General features: G+C 41.5%; 2 protein-coding genes across 2 annotated transcripts in view; one reads left to right on the top strand and one right to left on the bottom strand.

Moving 5' to 3' along the window:
• LOC133559585 (kinesin-like protein KIF20B) overlaps positions 1-6,690 on the top strand; it is a 58,036-nt gene extending 51,346 nt beyond the window's left edge. Inside the window, exon 34 of the mRNA XM_061911475.1 lies at positions 5,845-6,690. The gene's annotated coding sequence lies outside the window, so the exon portion shown is untranslated. The remainder of the gene's footprint in view (positions 1-5,844) is intronic.
• Positions 452-6,396, bottom strand: LOC133559587 (5-hydroxytryptamine receptor 7). The gene is made up of 2 exons (XM_061911482.1): positions 5,822-6,396; positions 452-2,154 (listed from the first exon to the last, which is right to left on the bottom strand). The coding sequence occupies exons 1-2, from the start codon at positions 6,301-6,303 to the stop codon at positions 1,335-1,337; spliced, it is 1,302 nt and encodes a 433-aa protein (XP_061767466.1). The 5' UTR covers positions 6,304-6,396; the 3' UTR covers positions 452-1,334.
• Positions 6,691-17,792: the final 11,102 nt, after the last annotated feature.

The raw sequence follows: 17,792 nt of genomic DNA, 5'->3' as shown, positions 1-17,792 counted from the left end.
GAAGAAAATGTTTCATTTATTTTTTAGTTGCCAATTGTTTCTATACCTTCGAATCACTTTTTAAATCAAATATATATCGTTTTATATTTGTCAATTGTTTTTTCAGTTAAAAAAAATGGTTTTTTTTACTTCTGAATTATATTTTTTATTGAAAAAAATATTTTTATATTTGAAAATCACTATTAGTTGAGTATAATGTTTTTTACACTTGCCATTCCTGTTTTTAACTGAAGAAAGTCGCTTTTATACTTGCAAATAGTTTTTCAATCGAACAAAATTTTTATACATGCGATTTCTTTTTTCAATTGACAAAAAATGTTCATACATGCCAATTGTTTTTATACTTGAAAATGTTTTTTCTGAATTGACGAAAATAGTTTTTATATTTGCGAATCGTTTTTTTAATTGAAGAAAAAAAAAAAAAAATTGGCGAATCGTTTTGTTTGCAGAATTTATTTTTTTTTTAACCTGCAGATTGTTTTTTTCATTGTATATAAATTGTTTTCATATTTGCGATACCCTGCCTTCCGCCCGATTGTAGCTGAGATAGGCGCCAGCGACCACGAAAGGGAATAAGCGGTAGAAAATGGATGGATGGATGGATATTTGCGATACGTATTGTCAATTTAAGAAAATAATTTTTTACTTGAAAATCTCATTTTTAATTGGAGGAAAGTATTTTTTTATTTGCCCATGTTTTTTTAATTGAAAAAAAAAATGTTTCATACTTGCAAATCACTTTAGTTGAATATAATGTTTTTTACACTTACCACAATTTTTTTTTTAATCGAAGGAAGTTGCTTTTATACTTGCACATAGGTGTTTAATTGCACAACATTTTTAGACTTGCGATTTTTTTTTTTTTTTTTTCAATTGCCAAAAACAATTTTTATACTGTACATGCGAATTGTTTTCATACTTGAAAGTTGTTTTTTCAATTGCCGGAAATTTTTATACTTGCGAATCGTTTTTTGAATTGAAGAAAAAAAAAGTTTACTGGCGAATCGTTTTATTGGCAGATTTTTTTTTTTTTTTTAACTATGAATCGTTTTTTTCATTGAATAGAAAAGTTTTTATATTTGCGATTTATATTGTTAATGAAATTTAAAAAAAATTGAATTTTTAATTGAGGAAAATCTTTTTTTTTTATTTGCAAATGTTATTTTATTTGAAGAACATACTTTTTACTTGCCAATCGTTTTTTGGATTGAATAGAAAATATTTTTTATATTAATGAAGCCTATTTTTAATTGAATAAACAGTTTTTTTCATGTGAGTAAAACCTTTTTGTGTAGTTTTGGCAGTAATTCCACGCCGTAGAGGAGTGCGTGACATCACGGCGGTTGCACGGCAAGGCGGGGCTCGTACACTATCTTGAGCGCCTCGTGCACGCCGGCGGCGGACAGCTTGCGGTTGATGTTGCGGTAGCGGCAGCGCAGCAGGTTGGCGTAGGTGGCGCGAAGGTCCCGGTTGAAGAAGGCGTAGATGAAGGGGTTGATGAGCGAGTTGGCGTAGCCCAGCCACAGCAGCGTCCTCTCCAGCCACAGCGGCACGCAGCCGCACGCCACGCCGCACACGAAGGGCCTGGCGGTTGACAGCAGGAAGAAGGGCAGCCAGCACACGATGAAGGCGCCCACCACGATGCCCAGCGTGGCCGCCGCCTTCTGCTCCCGCTTGAAGACGGACTGGTTCCTCCTGCCGCGCCGCCGCTGTTCACCGCTCTTGAGGAAGCGGGAAACGCGCTGGCCGCACTCGTCCTCCACCTCCCGCTGCAGCTTCAACACCGCCGACACGCAGTCCACTTCCTCCTCCTCCGTCTCCCGTGCGCTCCCCGTCTCCGCGGACGACTCTTCGCGGGGGAAGGCGGCGATGGTGTGCTTGGCGACGCTGAGCTTGGCGGCGCGGTAGATGCGCGAGTAAGTGAAGAGCATGACGGACACGGGGATGTAGAAGGCCACGGCGGTGGAGTAGACGGTGTAGCCCACGCCCTGGCTGATGAGACACACGCGCCCGTCGTTGACGTTCTGGGCCCAGCCGAAGAAGGGGGGGAGGGTGATGGAGGCCGACAGCAGCCACACCCACGCCACCGTCAGGGCCATGCAGCGGCCGTTTTGACGGACCGGATACGTCAGCGGCTTGGTGATGCCCAAATACCTGCCAGGGGAGAAACGTCCGATGTCAGGACACCAAACGTTTGAACGATTCTACAAATCATATTTCAAAATGTGGACTAAAGAAAAGTCGCAATGTTGACTTTAAAATGAATCAAAATTGACATATTCAAGGCTCCAAATACTTAATGTGAAATATTCTACTTGGAAATGTTTTGGGGCTGAAATATTTCATATTTTAGAGTTAAAGTAGCAATGATTGTCACACACACACACAAGGTGGGGCGAAATTATTCTCTGCATTTGACCCATCACCCTTGATCACCCCCTGGGAAGTGAGGGGAGCAGTGAGCAGCAGCGGTGGTGGCGCCCGGGAGTCATTTTTGGTGATTTAAGTCCCTGTTTCAAACCTACTCAGTGGCCTAGTGGTTAGAGTGTCCGCCCAGAGATCGGTAGGTTGGGAGTTCATACCAAAGACTATAAAAAATTGGGACCCATTGCCTCCCTGCTTGGCACTCAGCATCAAGGGTTGGAATTGGGGGGCACCGCTGCTGCCCACTGCTCCCCTCACTTCCCAGGGGGTGATCAAGGAGATGGGTCAAATGCAGAGGACAAATTTCACCACACCTAGTGTGTGTGTGACAATCATTGGTAGTTTAACTTAATTTGACTTACTTCTAACCCTTGATGCTAAGTGCCAAGCAGGGAGGTAACGGGTCCCAATTTTATAGTCTTTGGTATGACTCAGCCGGGGTTTGAACTCACAACCTACCCATCTCAGGGCGGACACACTAACCACTGAGCAGGTATGTTTGTGTTTTTGCCATTAAAATACAAAACAAAAGAATCATGAAAACTTCTAGTCGGCGGATTGATCTGAAGTTAAGTTCGAAATTTAAACCTTGAAAATAATAAAAAAAAATAATATGACTTAACACTTTTATGGGTGGGAGCTCTTTGAAACCCTGAGAATTTTAGAGGGATTGTTTTTAAACTGTCATTGTTCAAAAAAAAAAAAAAAAAGAATTGTAATCAATATTGTTATGACCTATTAAGGCTCCAATTATTTCACATCAAATTTTACACTTGAAAATGGTTTTTGGAAAGATATTGTGTGTTTGCCACAATAAACTCACCTGACTCTAGCTCAGCGAACTACAAGGATCTGGCGAGAGTCAGGTCAACAATGAACAGGGTGTTCTTGAAAAGGCATAAAACACACTGAAATTAAATAAAACTTTACAAGTTGATTTAAGGATTTAAGCATTAAAGTTAAAAAGTATATATGACTTATTTTAACACGTGTATTAATGGCACCCTTTTGGATCCTACATTCACTTTGGTGGTACTGCTTTGCTCAAAAAATAATAATGCATTAAATTTAGTGTTATGATTTATTGACCTATTCAAGGCTCCAATTACTTCTCATCAAATATTCCAATTTTCAAATTTTTTCAGGAGGAAATATTGCAAATTTTATGGTGGTTTTTTTTCATGAAAAACAGGGTTTTTCTTGAATAAAAAGGGCAAAAAAAATACAACTTTATATATATATATTATATATGTGTGTATGTATATATATATTTAAATATTTTAGATGTATGTGTGTGTATATATATATATATATTTAAATATATATTTTGTATGTATGTGTATAGATATATTTTTTAAACATATTTTATATGTATATATATACTGTATGTGTATACATATATATTTTAAATATATGTAATATATACTGTATATGTGTATATATACATACATATTTGTATGTATATATATATATATATATATATATATATATATATATATACATATATAACACTTAAATCTCTAGATCAACTTCAGATTTATCTGACAATATTAAGTTGTATTTTTTTCTGCCCTTTATAATAAAGACAACCCTGTTTTTATACATCACATTAGGTATATGTGTGTATATTTATATATATGTATTTTTATGTGTGTATATTTATATATGTACACGTTTGTGTATATTTTTATACATATAAATATATGTATATTTGTGTATATTTATATACATACATGTGTATAGTTATGTGTATATTTTTATATGTATAAATATACATGCATATTTATGCATGTACATATTTATACATATATCTGTGTATATATATGTGTGTATATTTTTATATATATATATATATATAAATATATGTATATACAGTATGTGTGTATATTTATATATGTATATTTATGTGTATATTTATATATATATATATGTGTGTATATATATATATATACTATATATGCATATTTACGGTATGTGTTCTTATACTGTATATACGGTATATGTATATATATACGGTATATATATGTGTATATGTATATTGATGTGTATATTTATATATCTATCCATCCATTTTCTACCGCTTGTCCCTTTCGGGGCCACGGCGGGTGCTGGAGCCTATCTCGCTGCATTCAGGCGGAAGGTGGGACAAGTTGGCACCTCAACGCTTATATATATATATATATATATATACATATATATATATATATATATATATATATATATATATATATATACATACATACATACACACATACACATATATATATACATATGTATGTATGAATGTGTATATGTATGTCTGTATGAATGTGTATATGTATGTATATATATATATACACACACCTCAACGCTTATATATATATATATTTATATATATATATATACACAAGTTGGCACCTCAACGCTATAGAACCTCAACGCTTATATATATATATATATATATATATATATATATATATATATATATATATATATATATAAGCGTTGAGGTGCCAACTTGTGTGTATATATATATATATATATATATATATATATATATATATATAAGCGTTGAGGTGCCAACTTGTGTATATATATATATATATAAGCGTTGAGGTGTGTATATTTATATATACATACATACATATACACATTCATACATACATACATATACACATTCATACATACATATGTATATATATATATGTGTATGTGTGTATGTATGTATGAATGTGTATATGTATGTATGTATGTGTATATGTACTACTGCCTACTTTGTCTTATTGAAATTGTTATTTTACTGTTCTATTTTTATTCCCATTGTTGCTTTTTAGTTTTTATTCTTATTGTCATATTTCTCTATTTTGTTTCCATTTAAACCCCCATTATTTACATTTTACTTTTTAAATTGATCTCAACTCTGTACACTGCTGCTGGAATTTTAATTTTCCTGAAGGAACTCTCCTGAAGGAATCAATAAAGTACTATCTATCTATGTATATTTATATGTATGTATGTATATATATATATATATGTGTGTGTATATATATATATATATATATATATGTGTGTGTATATATGTGTTTTTTTTCCCACACCTACATATTGCGCTCTACCACGGTATCGAGCACTATTCTCCGGATAATCCAATCAAGACATATATATATAGATATATAGTTTCAAAATGAATAACATTAAAAATGTCCCCCGCAGGTTTTGAATTTGTGTGCGACCCTCAGTGAAAAACGTTTGCACACATCTGCACGCGTTCTTCACTTGGTACCTTTATCCCGATTTGCACCAAAACAACTCCAGATAAAAGTCAGGTGTTGAATCGGTGTTTACCAGCAAAACCTGTGGGGGGCGGGGCCCTTGGTCACGTGCCCCTCGTACAGGTAAAGAAGTTGTGTCTCCGCACCTGTCGATGCTGATGGCGCACAGGGTCAAGATGGAGGCGGTGCAGCACATGACGTCCATGGCGATAAAGACGTTACAGAACCAGCGGCCGAACCTCCAGCGGCCGCCGCTCAGGTCCGTGACGTTGACGAACGGCATAACGGCCACGGCCACTGAGAGGTCCGCGGCGGCCAGGGAGACGATCAAGTAGTTGGACGGCTGCCGCAGCTTTTTGACGGCGCACACGGAGATGACCACAAGCAGGTTGCCGCCCACCGTGCACAGCGTCAGCAGCGTCAGCACCGACCCGATCACCGCCTTCTCCGCGCGGCCGCGGCTCAGCGTGGGCTCCCCGCAGCCGGTCCCGTTGGACTCCGCCTCTGCCGAGGCGACCGCGTCCATAAGGCGCGACGTCAGTTGCCCGAACGGCACCGGCAGCTCCGGAGGTCCGGTGCCGAGCCGCTCGTCGATCATGGTCCCGTTCCTGGATCCGACCACGACCATCCTGTGGACCCGTCCCCACCCCCTGCGGTTTTATGCGCGCATGTGGGAGACGTGCGTGAGCGGGACTGACTCTCCGCCAACTTCTTCTGGTGCGCGCGCATTTTCATATGTGTTGAGTGGGCGTGTGACGTCATCACGCCAAAAATAATTCGGCGTTAAAAGGTTAAACAAAACCCAACTTATACTTAAACTTTAATCAATTTGTCCATTTCTCAGAAGGGCGGGATAGTGTGGGTTTTTGGAAAATATTGTCAATGTTCCAAAATTAATAATCAGTTTTGTTTTGAATTATTGACCTATTGAAGATATAATTACCTCATTTGAAGTATTCCACTTTGCAAATCGTTTTTGTAAATTACAAACATCCATCCATTTCCTACCGCTTATTCTCTTTGTGGTCGGGGGGGGGGGGTTGCTGGTGCTATCTCGGCTACAATCGGGGGACCAGGGGCGTCGCCAGACATATTTCACTGGGGCACGTGCCCCACTGTTGATCTGCAGTGCCCCAGTAAAAATTTCACCAATAAAAAAAAACGCTTCAGAGTTTTAAGTTTACATAACATAGACAACAGCGCACATACTACTGAGTATGGTAATTGATTGCTACTGTATTCACTCCACGAAACAGTGAGCACATGGCTACTTAATATGGTAATTTATTCACGTGTGGATCGAGACTTCGGTTGAGAGAGAGAGAGGGGGGGATTCGAATCACTGCGTGAGGTAGGTGACGTTAGCCAACAACAATTTGTTAATTACAATATTTTGATTTTGATTTGACTCAAACTGTAACTCCTAGATGGATTTAAGAAAGTTATTCGCCCGCAGCAGAGAAGAAGCAGCAGGAATGAGAGATGTAAGTGAAGTCCTAGCTAGCTAGGCAACATCATTGTCTTAAGTTGATGCTAAGTTAGCTAACGTTTTTCCTTGTATCAAGACAAACATATTCATTTGCTGTACGAGCTGTCGGGGGAATTCAAATCAACATGAAACATAATGTTGGTTATTGTCTGCTGGTTCTGCATCAATGATGATTTGGAGTAAGCATGTGTGAGTTGAGTGCTTCTCAAATGGTTTATCTTCAGGAAGAAAAACATTTTTCCATATCAAGTCGTGAGCCAAATTTTTTAATAATTCAAGTTTATTTCACAGAAAAATAGCACAGTAGACTTGTCTTGTTAATCGGTGTGACTTTGACTCAAATAATCTTGTTTTGTCACCAGAAAAATGTCTACAGCTAAAGCATCTGGTTTTGTTTCCAGAAAAAATAGTAAAATTTCTGTATTTGTTTTCAGAAAGATGGCTGGAAATATTGGATTTTGTTGCCCCATTTAGATTTTAAAAAAATATATTTCCATGTCTGTCCTGAGTCCTCCTCCAACTTGTTAGTCGGTTTTCCTTTTGCTAAAATACTCACTAATAGTCACTAGAAAAATGGTTAAAAATATATGGTTTTGTTGCCACAATCTGATTTTTTTTCCTCCCTAAAATTTTTTTTTTCCATGCACACATCCGACTGTGACTCACTGAAAATGACACACAATCCACTTTTATGTCACGACCCAGCAGTTGGGAACCACTGGTCAACTGTATAACAGTTACTGTAATATTTCCATGTCTGTCCAGAGTGATTGACCACTTTGCAAAAATGAAAACGAGACGTTACAGTTTACTTCTCAGAAAATGATTCCCTGAACAGACACACAATAGTTGTTCATTTATTCTACTACTGTGGCTTTATTGTTTTGTGTATATTTTATAGTTTTGTGTATCTGAAATAGTTGGTTAATCAAAGATCCATACAACATAATCTGATATGATTTCATAGTTTAAAGCACTATTTATGTATTTTTTATGATAAATAAGTGCTAAAAATGTTTTTGCTTGCGCGCTTTGCACGCTCACATGAATTATTTGTGCCCCAGGTGTGCCCCAGTACAGTATTAGGTCTAGTGACGCCCCTGCCCTGGACAAGTCGCCATCTCATCGCAGGGCCGACACAGATAGACAACATTCACACTCACATTCACACACTCGGGCCAATTTAGTGTTGCCAATCATGATTTAATTTTTTTTTTTTTTTTTTTTTTACTAAAAAGAGCATAACTCAAAAACACGTTAAAAATCTAAAAATTTAGGTCAAAAGCTGTAGGAAAAAATATAAAGCGTTTAAAGTTTAAAAGAATACATATGACTTGCAACAGTTTTTTGAGCTGGTCCATTTTTTTGGCCAAAGAGGGACAGAGTGAGTTTTGCAGGACAAACTGTCATTGTTCCTAAAAATAATAATACATCAAAATCAGTGCTATGAATTATTTTCTCATTATAAGCTATAATTACCTAATTTTTGGAAGTTATGTATATTACTTTTTCCTATCTTATAAAAATATATTTTGTAAATATAAACATATTTATAATATATGTGCCGTATTTCCTTGAATTGCCCCAGGGTATATATAGTACGAGCCTGCCTTGAATTACTGCAGGGTCAAACTCGCTTCCCAAAATAATTAGCGCATGCTTAGTATTACCGCCTGGTCGAACTTGTGACGTCACGAGTGACACTTCCCCTGTCGTCATTTTCAAAATGGAGGAGGCTGATTTCAATACCGGTAATTTTAAATTGCATAAGGGGAAGAAGCTTAAGAGCTATTCAGTAGGATTTAAGGTCCAAGCTTACATCACACTCAAATTTTTACTGCATACCTTTGGTAAGTGCCGGAGTGAGAAGAGCTTTTAAAATAATTAGCGCATGCTTACTTTTACCGCATGCCTTTGGTAAGTGCAGGATTGAGAAGAGGTTTTAAATCAATTAGCGCCCCGGCGGCAATTCAAGGAAATACGGTATGTGTATATACTCAGCGGCCTAGTGGTTAGAGTGTCCGCCCTGAGATCGGTAGGTCGTGAGTTCAAATCCCGGCCGAGTCATACCAAAGACTATAAAAATGGGACCCATTACCTCCCTGCTTGGCACTCAGCATTAAGGGTTGGAATTGGGGGTTAAATCACCATAAATGATTCCCGGGCGCGGCACCGCTGCTGCCCACTACTCCCCTCACCTCCCAGGGAGTGATCAAAGGTGATGGGTCAAATGCAGTGAATAATTTCGCCACATCTAGTATTTGTGTGACAATCATTGATACTTTAACTTTAACTTATATATGTATCTGGATAGGTCTGAAGCTGTTGAAAGCTTTAAAATAATAATACTTTGTGACTTACTTATTACAATTTATTGAGCATGTCCATTTTTCGTGTGAGTTCGCATGAATTGATTAACGTGGACCCCGACTTAAACAAGTTGTGAAACTTATTCGGGTTTTACCATTTAGTGGTCAATTGTACGGAATATGTACTGTACTGTGCAATCTACTAATAAAAGTTTCAATCAATCAAGTTTTTGGAAAAACACTGTCATTGTTCCAAAAATAATAATGCATCAAAATCAGTGTTGTGATTTATTGATTAGACCATTTAAAGTATTGCACTTTGCAACTCGTTTTTGGAAAATTATGCATATTTTGTTTTTCTAATCTTAAAAAATGTTGGGTTTTGTATTGGTTATACATATAAATTATACAAAACATTGAAAAAAATATATATATATGTATACATACATACATCAGTCTAAAAAGTTAATGTATGACATCACATTTTTTGGCTCGTCCGTCTTTCTTGACTCACGAGGCTTAAGTAGTTTTAAATTAGTAGATTCCAGATTCGATTGGCAACACTAAATTGGCCCTAGTGTGTGAATGTGAGTGTGAATGTAGTCTGTCTATCTGTGTTGGCCCTGCGATGAGGTGGCGACTTGTCCAGGGTGTACCCCGCCTTCCGCCCGATTGTAGCTGAGATAGGCACCAGCGCCCCCCGCAACCCCGAAAGGGAATAAGCGGTAGAAAATGGATGGATGGATGGATAGATTCGAGGGGTTAGATGACGTCATCTTAAGTCTCGTGCAGGTCTTACGTTTGCTTGGAGGCGGGAAATCCAACTGTCAATCATAACATGATCAACGTCCGAAAGGTGATCGGGGCAATTGCGACCCCAAGTGGCCACCTTGTGTATTGCAACACGTCTGCTTCATATATACAGTATGTCTCATCTGTACCTGGACTGGACTACTTCTGGTTCTTCCGGTTTTCTGCGGAATGTTTTCCCGCAACGTTCGAAGTGTCACCACGGGTCCGGCAGGATGTGACACAGGCTCAACAGGAAACTGGAACTAATCTCAACTCCTTTTCTTTTTTCAATTACAATCTGATCATAAAGATAAACATGTCTTCTCGACATTTTTTCCCAAAATATGTTCACAATATTTTCTCTGGATTTTTTAAACAAGTTATGGTAAAAATTGCCATAAAAAAAAACGAAATATAACACTTAAAGGATGCGACATAAAACAAATACCATAACACATTAGTTGGTAATTGTTTTTTTCTATTTCAGAATTAAACAATTATTGGTTTACATGACAATAATCTGGATATCTGAATACGGAATTTTGCTCTGAGACATAACATTTAAAAAAAAAAAATCAACTATTTATTGTGCCAATAACATGTTTGTTATTGAAATGTTGACATCACAAACCATACATATTAAAAAAAATGTACGAATAAATTAAAGAACTCCAATCTATTTACAATATTTCAAACTAAAAGGTTAAGCAATCAACATCTCAAAAAATGATAATACAATAAAGTAAGACGCACAATGGGTACAAACAATTTGATAAAAATACATTTAAAAAAGGGCTTCACGGTGGCAGAGGGGTTAGTGCGTCTGCCTCACAATACGAAGGTCCTGCAGTCTTGGGTTCAAATCCAGGCTCGGGATCTTTCTGTGTGGAGTTTGCATGTTCTCCCCGTGAATGCGTGGGTTCCCTCTGGGTACTCCGGCTTCCTCCCACTTCCAAAGACATGCACCTGGGGATAGGTTGATTGGCAACACTAAATTGGCCCTAGTGTGTGAATGTGAGTGTGAATGTTGTCTGTCTATCTGTGTTGGCCCTGCGATGAGGTGGCGACTTGTCCAGGGTGTACCCCGCCTTCCGCCCGATTGTAGCTGAGATAGGCGCCAGCGCCCCCCGCGACCCCGAAAGGGAATAAGCGGTAGAAAATGGATGGATGGATGGACATTTAAAAAATGTATACAAGTATGTATAAAATGGGGTTATCCAAAATAACTTGAATTCCTCCAATAAAAATACTTTAAGGGATTTTCTGCACTTAACTATTTTCCAAGAATGTATTTATAATTTCAAATCATTGAGCTAATGTAAAAATAAGGGTTTTACTTACAGAAATCAACATTTATGTATAATGTGTATATAGCAACATGATAGTATTAACAATAACTTCCAGTCACTATCTTTTAGAAATATACAACATGTTATCTATTCTATCATAAATTGGGATCATCTCTATTGTCTTTCAGCCAATCTCTGATCTCCTCCCAAAACAAATATACAGTCTTTCATTCCATAATTAAATGATGCACATCTTCCATTGCATTACAAATATAATAATTGTCAACCATAATATTACATTTTTGTTTGAAAAAAATATTGTTTCAAAATATAACTTCCATTAATACATTTAAATTGTATTTATTTAACTTTTAGGGTGAATTTAATATGTAGTGCCATCCATCATCTTCCGCTTATCCGAGGTCGAGTCGCGGGGGCAACAGCCTAAGTAGGGAAACCCAGACTTCCCTCTCCCCAGCCACTTCGTCTAGCTCTTCCCGGGGGATCCCGAGGCGTTCCCAGGCCAGCCGGGAGACATAGTCTTCCCAACGTGTCCTGGGTCTTCCCCGTGGCCTCCTACCGGTTGGACGTGCCCTAAACACCTCCCTAGGGAGGCGTTCGGGTGGCATCCTGACCAGATGCTCGAACCACCTCATCTGGCTCCTCTCGATGTGGAGGAGCAGCGGCTTTACTTTGAGTCCCTCCCGGATGGCAGAGCTTCTCACCCTATCTCTAAGGGAGAGCCCCGCCACACGGCGGAGGAAACTCATTTCGGCCGCTTGTACCCGTGATCTTATCCTTTCGGTCATGACCCAAAGCTCATGACCATAGGTGAGGATGGGAACGTAGATCGACCGGTAAATTGAGAGCTTTGCCTTCCGGCTCACCTCCTTCTTCACCACAACGGATCGGTACAACGTCCGCATTACTGAAGACGCCGCACCGATCCGCCTGTCGATCTCACGATCCACTCTTTCCTCACTCGTGAACAAGACTCCTAGGTACTTGAACTCCTCCACTTGGGGCAGAGTCTCCTCCCCAACCCGGAGATGGCACTCCACCCTTTTCCGGGCGAGAACCATGGACTCGGACTTGGAGGTGCTGATTCTCATTCCGGTCGCTTCACACTCGGCTGCGAACCGATCCAGTGAGAGCTGAAGATCCCGGTCAGATGAAGCCATCAGGACCACATCATCTGCAAAAAGCAGAGACCTAATCCTGCGGTTACCAAACCTGAACCCCTCAACGCCTTGACTGCGCCTAGAAATTCTGTCCATAAAAGTTATGAACAGAATCGGTGACAAAGGACAGCCTTGGCGGAGTCCAACCCTCACTGGAAATGTGTTCGACTTACTGCCGGCAATGCGGACCAAGCTCTGGCACTGATCGTACAGGGAACGGACCGCCACAATAAGACAGTCCGATACCCCATACTCTCTGAGCACTCCCCACAGGACTTCCCGAGGGACACGGTCGAATGCCTTCTCCAAGTCCACAAAGCACATGTAGACTGGTTGGGCAAACTCCCATGCACCCTCAAGAACCCTGCCGAGAGTATAGAGCTGGTCCACAGTTCCACGACCAGGACGAAAACCACACTGTTCCTCCTGAATCCGAGGTTCGACTATCCGACGTAGCCTCCTCTCCAGTACACCTGAATAAACCTTACCGGGAAGGCTGAGGAGTGTGATCCCACGATAGTTGGAACACACCCTCCGGTCCCCCTTCTTAAAGAGAGGAACCACCACCCCGGTCTGCCAATCCAGAAGTACCGCCCCCGATGTCCACGCGATGCTGCAAAGTCTTGTCAACCAAGACAGCCCTACAGCATCCAGAGCCTTAAGGAACTCCGGGCGGATCTCGTCCACCCCTGGGGCCCTGCCACCAAGGAGCTTTTTAACTACCTCAGCGACCTCAGCCCCAGAAATAGGAGAGTCCACCACAGATTCCCCAGGCACTGTTTCCTCATAGGAAGACGTGTTGGTGGGATTGAGGAGGTCTTCGAAGTATTCCTTCCACCTATTCACAACATCCGCAGTCGAGGTCAGCAGAACACCATCCGCACCATACACGGTGTTGATAGTGCACTGCTTCCCCTTCCTGAGGCGGCGGACGGTGGTCCAGAATCGCTTCGAAGCCGTCCGGAAGTCGTTTTCCATGGCTTCCCCGAACTCTTCCCATGTCTGAGTTTTTGCCTCCACGACCGCTGAAGCTGCACACCGCTTGGCCTGTCGGTACCTGTCCACTGCCTCCGGAGTCCTATGAGCCAAAAGGACCCGATAGGACTCCTTCTTCAGCTTGACGGCATCCCTCACCGCTGGTGTCCACCAAGGGGTTTTAGGATTGCCGCCCCGACAGGCACCAACTACCTTGCGGCCACAGCTCCGATCTGCCGCCTCGACAATAGAGGTGCGGAACATGGTCCACTCGGACTCAATGTCCAGCACCTCCCTCGTGACATGTTCAAAGTTCTTCCGGAGGTGGGAATTGCAACTTTGTCTGACAGGAGACTCTGCCAGACGTTCCCAGCAGACCCTCACAATGCGTTTGGGCCTCCCAGGTCTGTCCGGCATCCTCCCCCACCATCGCAGCCAACTCACCACCAGGTGGTGATCGGTAGAAAGCTCCGCCCCTCTCTTCACCCGAGTGTCCAAAACATGAGGCCGCAAATCCGATGACACAACTACAAAGTCGATCATGGAACTGCGGCCTAGGGTGTCCTGGTGCCAAGTGCACATATGGACACCCTTATGTTTGAACATGGTGTTTGTTATGGACAAACTGTGACGAGCACAAAAGTCCAATAACAAAACACCACTCGGGTTCAGATCCGGGCGGCCATTCTTCCCAATCACGCCTCTCCAGGTTTCACTGTCGTTGCCAACGTGAGCGTTGAAGTCTCCCAGTAGGACAAGGGAATCACCCGGGGGAGCACTTTCCAGTACTCCCTCGAGTGTTCCCAAAAAGGGTGGGTATTCTGAACTGCTGTTTGGTGCATAAGCACAAACAACAGTCAGGACCCGTCCCCCCACCCGAAGGCGGAGGGAGGCTACCCTTTCGTCCACCGGGTTGAACTCCAACGTACAGGCTTTGAGCCGGGGGGAAACAAGAATTGCCACCCCAGCCCGTCGCCTCTCACTGCCGGCAACGCCAGAGTGGAAGAGGGTCCAATCCCTTTCGAGAGAAGTGGTTCCAGAGCCCTTGCTGTGCGTCGAAGTGAGTCCGACTATATCCAGCCGGAATTTCTCGACTTCGCTCACTAGCTCAGGCTCTTTCCCCCCCAGTGACGTGACGTTCCACGTCCCAAGAGCTAGCTTCTGTAGCCGAGGATCGGACCGCCAAGTGCCCTGCCTTCGGCTGTCGCCCAGCTCACAATGCACCCGACCTCTATGGCCCCTGCTATGGGTGGTGAGCCCATTGGAGTTGTGACCCACGTTGCCTCTTCGGGCTGTGCCCGGCCGGGCCCCATGGGAACAGGCCCGGCCAACAGGCGCTCGCCATCGTGCCCCACCTCCGGGCCTGGCTCCAGAGGGGGGCCCCGGTGACCCGCGTCCGGGCGAGGGAAATCTGGGTCCATGTAATATGTAGTGTAATTTGGAAATTGTTACGTCTTTTTTATGTGTTTTCTGAGATTGTGAAGTCTTTTGTTTTTGTGTTTTCTCTAATTTTAATTTGTTTCATTTCATAAAATGTTGAAATGTTTTTGCACTCCCATGCCACCGTACTAAACAGTGCAACAGAACGCTCAATCCAGAATAAAAAAAAAAATGTATCGACCGTTTTTCAATATTACTAAAGGAACATTCTATTCTGCAGAGCAAATATAACTAACAGTTGCTGGTTGTATTCTATGGTTGATATTGGTATGGATCCATCCATCCATTTTCTACTGCTTATTCCCTTTGGGGGGGCGCTGGTGCCTCTCTCAGCTACAATCGGGCGGAAGGCGGTGTACACCCTGGACAAGTCGCCATCTCATCGCAGGGCCAACACAGACGGACAGATAACACTCACATTCACATACTAGGGCCAATTTAGTGTTGCCAATCAACGTATCCCCAGGTGCATGTCTTTGGAGGTGTGAGAAAGCCGGACTACCCAGAGGGTACCCACGCAGTCACAGGGAGAACTTGCAAACTCCACACAGAAAGATCCCGAGCCCGGGATTGAACGCAGGACTACTCAGGACCTTCGTATTGTGAGGCAGACGCACTAACCCCTCTGTCACCGTGAAGCCCATATTGGTATGGATTCTCTTGGTAAATAAAGCTTTTACTGTGAAGTTGGTTTGCACAGGAAGCCGCTCTTCAAAGCACCTCGGCTTCCAGTGTGGGCATGTTTCGTTATCGTACGGCAAGGAAAGGAAAAACGGCCTGTTAAGATGATGTTTTCGGGACAGTTAAGGACTGTACACCTTGTGGATGAATTTATTCTATGTTAAAATGTGTCCCAACGCAACGCAAATGTAAATAATATGTTGCTGGTTTTATTCTATGGTTGATATTGGTATGGATTCGCTTGGTAAATACAGCTTTTACTGTGAAGTTGTGTTTGCACAGGAAGCCGCTCTTCAAAGCACGTCGGCTTCCGGTGTGGGCATGTTTCACTAGCGTACAGAACTGCATTAAAATGAAAAACTGCTTGTTAAGACATGTGACTGACTTACAGGCCTACTGAAACCCACTACTACCGACCACGCAGTCTGCTGGTTTATATATCAATAATGAAATATTAACATTGCAACACATGCCAATACGGCCTTTTTAGTTTACCAAATTGCAATTTTTAAATTTCGCACGAAGTATCCTGTTGAAAACGTCGGTATGATGACCCGTGCGCGTGACGTCACGGATTGTAGCGGACATTTTGTTCCAGCACCGATCCCAGCTATAAGTCGTCTGCTTTAATCGCATAATAACACAGTATTCTGGACATCTGTGTTGCTAAATCTTTTGCGATTTGTTCAATTAATAATGGAGACGTCAAAGAAGAAAGATGTAGGTGAGAAGCAGTGTATTGCTGCCGCCTTTAGCAACACAAACACAGCCGGTGTTTCCTTGTTTACAGTCCCGAAAGATGACGGTTAAGCTTTACTATGGAACAGAGCGGTCAAGCGAACATGGTTCCCTACAAGATGTCATCTGGCAGGTTTTGGTGAGAAAGTGGTGGTAATAAGTCGGCTCTTACCGTAATCATGAGCGGAGAGCTTGCGTCGTTCCTCCTGCAGCTGCGGACTCTTTTGCCTCCTCCCACTGGCCGCCCCCGACCGTCGGATGCTTACACCGTGGTACAGGTACGACCATATAATCTCACTAAAACTCTAGTAACACAATAAGCAGATAAGGGATTTTCCAGAATTATCCAAGTAAATTTGTCTAATAACAACTGAATCGCTCCCTCTGCCCTCATCTATTTTATTTTTATTTAAGTCCTTCACTGTCACTTTCCTCATCCACAAATCTTTCATCCTCGCTCAAATTAATGGGGAAATCGTCGCTTTCTCGGTCTGAATAGCTCTAGCTGCTGGTGGCCATGATTGTAAACAATGTTCAGATGTGAGGAGCCCTACAACCCGTGACGTCACGCGCAAATCGTCTGCTACTTCCGATACAGGCAAGGCTTTTTTATTAACGACCAAAAGTTGGGAACTTTATCGTCGATGTTCTTTACTAAATCCTTTCAGCAAAAATATGACAATATCGCGAAATGATCAAGTATGACACATAGAATGGACCTGCTATCCCCGTTTAAATTAAAAAAAAAACATTTCAGTAGGCCTTTAATCTTCCCCTCTAAAATTATGTTTTTGGGTCACCTTGTGGCTGAATTGATTTTATGTTGAACTGTATCCCAACACAAAGCAAAATATAAATATTATGTTGCTGGTTGTATTTCACTGTAGATATCGGTATTATTCGCTTGGTAAATACAACTTTTACTGTGAAGTTCTGTTTGCACAGGAAGTCGCTCTTTAAGCCACTTCCGGTGTGGGCATGTTTAGCTATCGTACCGAACGGCAATAAATCGAAAAACGGCTTGTTAAGATGTTTTCAGGACAACTAAGGGCTATACACCTTGTGGATTAATTGATTATATGTTTAAAGGTGTCCCAACACAAAGCAAATTAAATAGTCTGTTGATTGTCGCCTTTTATGGTTGATATCGGTATGAATTCGCTCGGTAAGTATAGCTTTTACTGTGAAGTTCTATTTGTACAGGAAGTCGTTCTTTAAACCGT

The sequence above is a fragment of the Nerophis ophidion genome, linkage group LG09, assembly GCF_033978795.1.
Source record: "Nerophis ophidion isolate RoL-2023_Sa linkage group LG09, RoL_Noph_v1.0, whole genome shotgun sequence".
NCBI lineage: Eukaryota > Metazoa > Chordata > Actinopteri > Syngnathiformes > Syngnathidae > Nerophis > Nerophis ophidion.
Note: the sequence above shows the minus strand (reverse complement) of the source record. Positions and strands in the feature narration are given on the sequence as shown.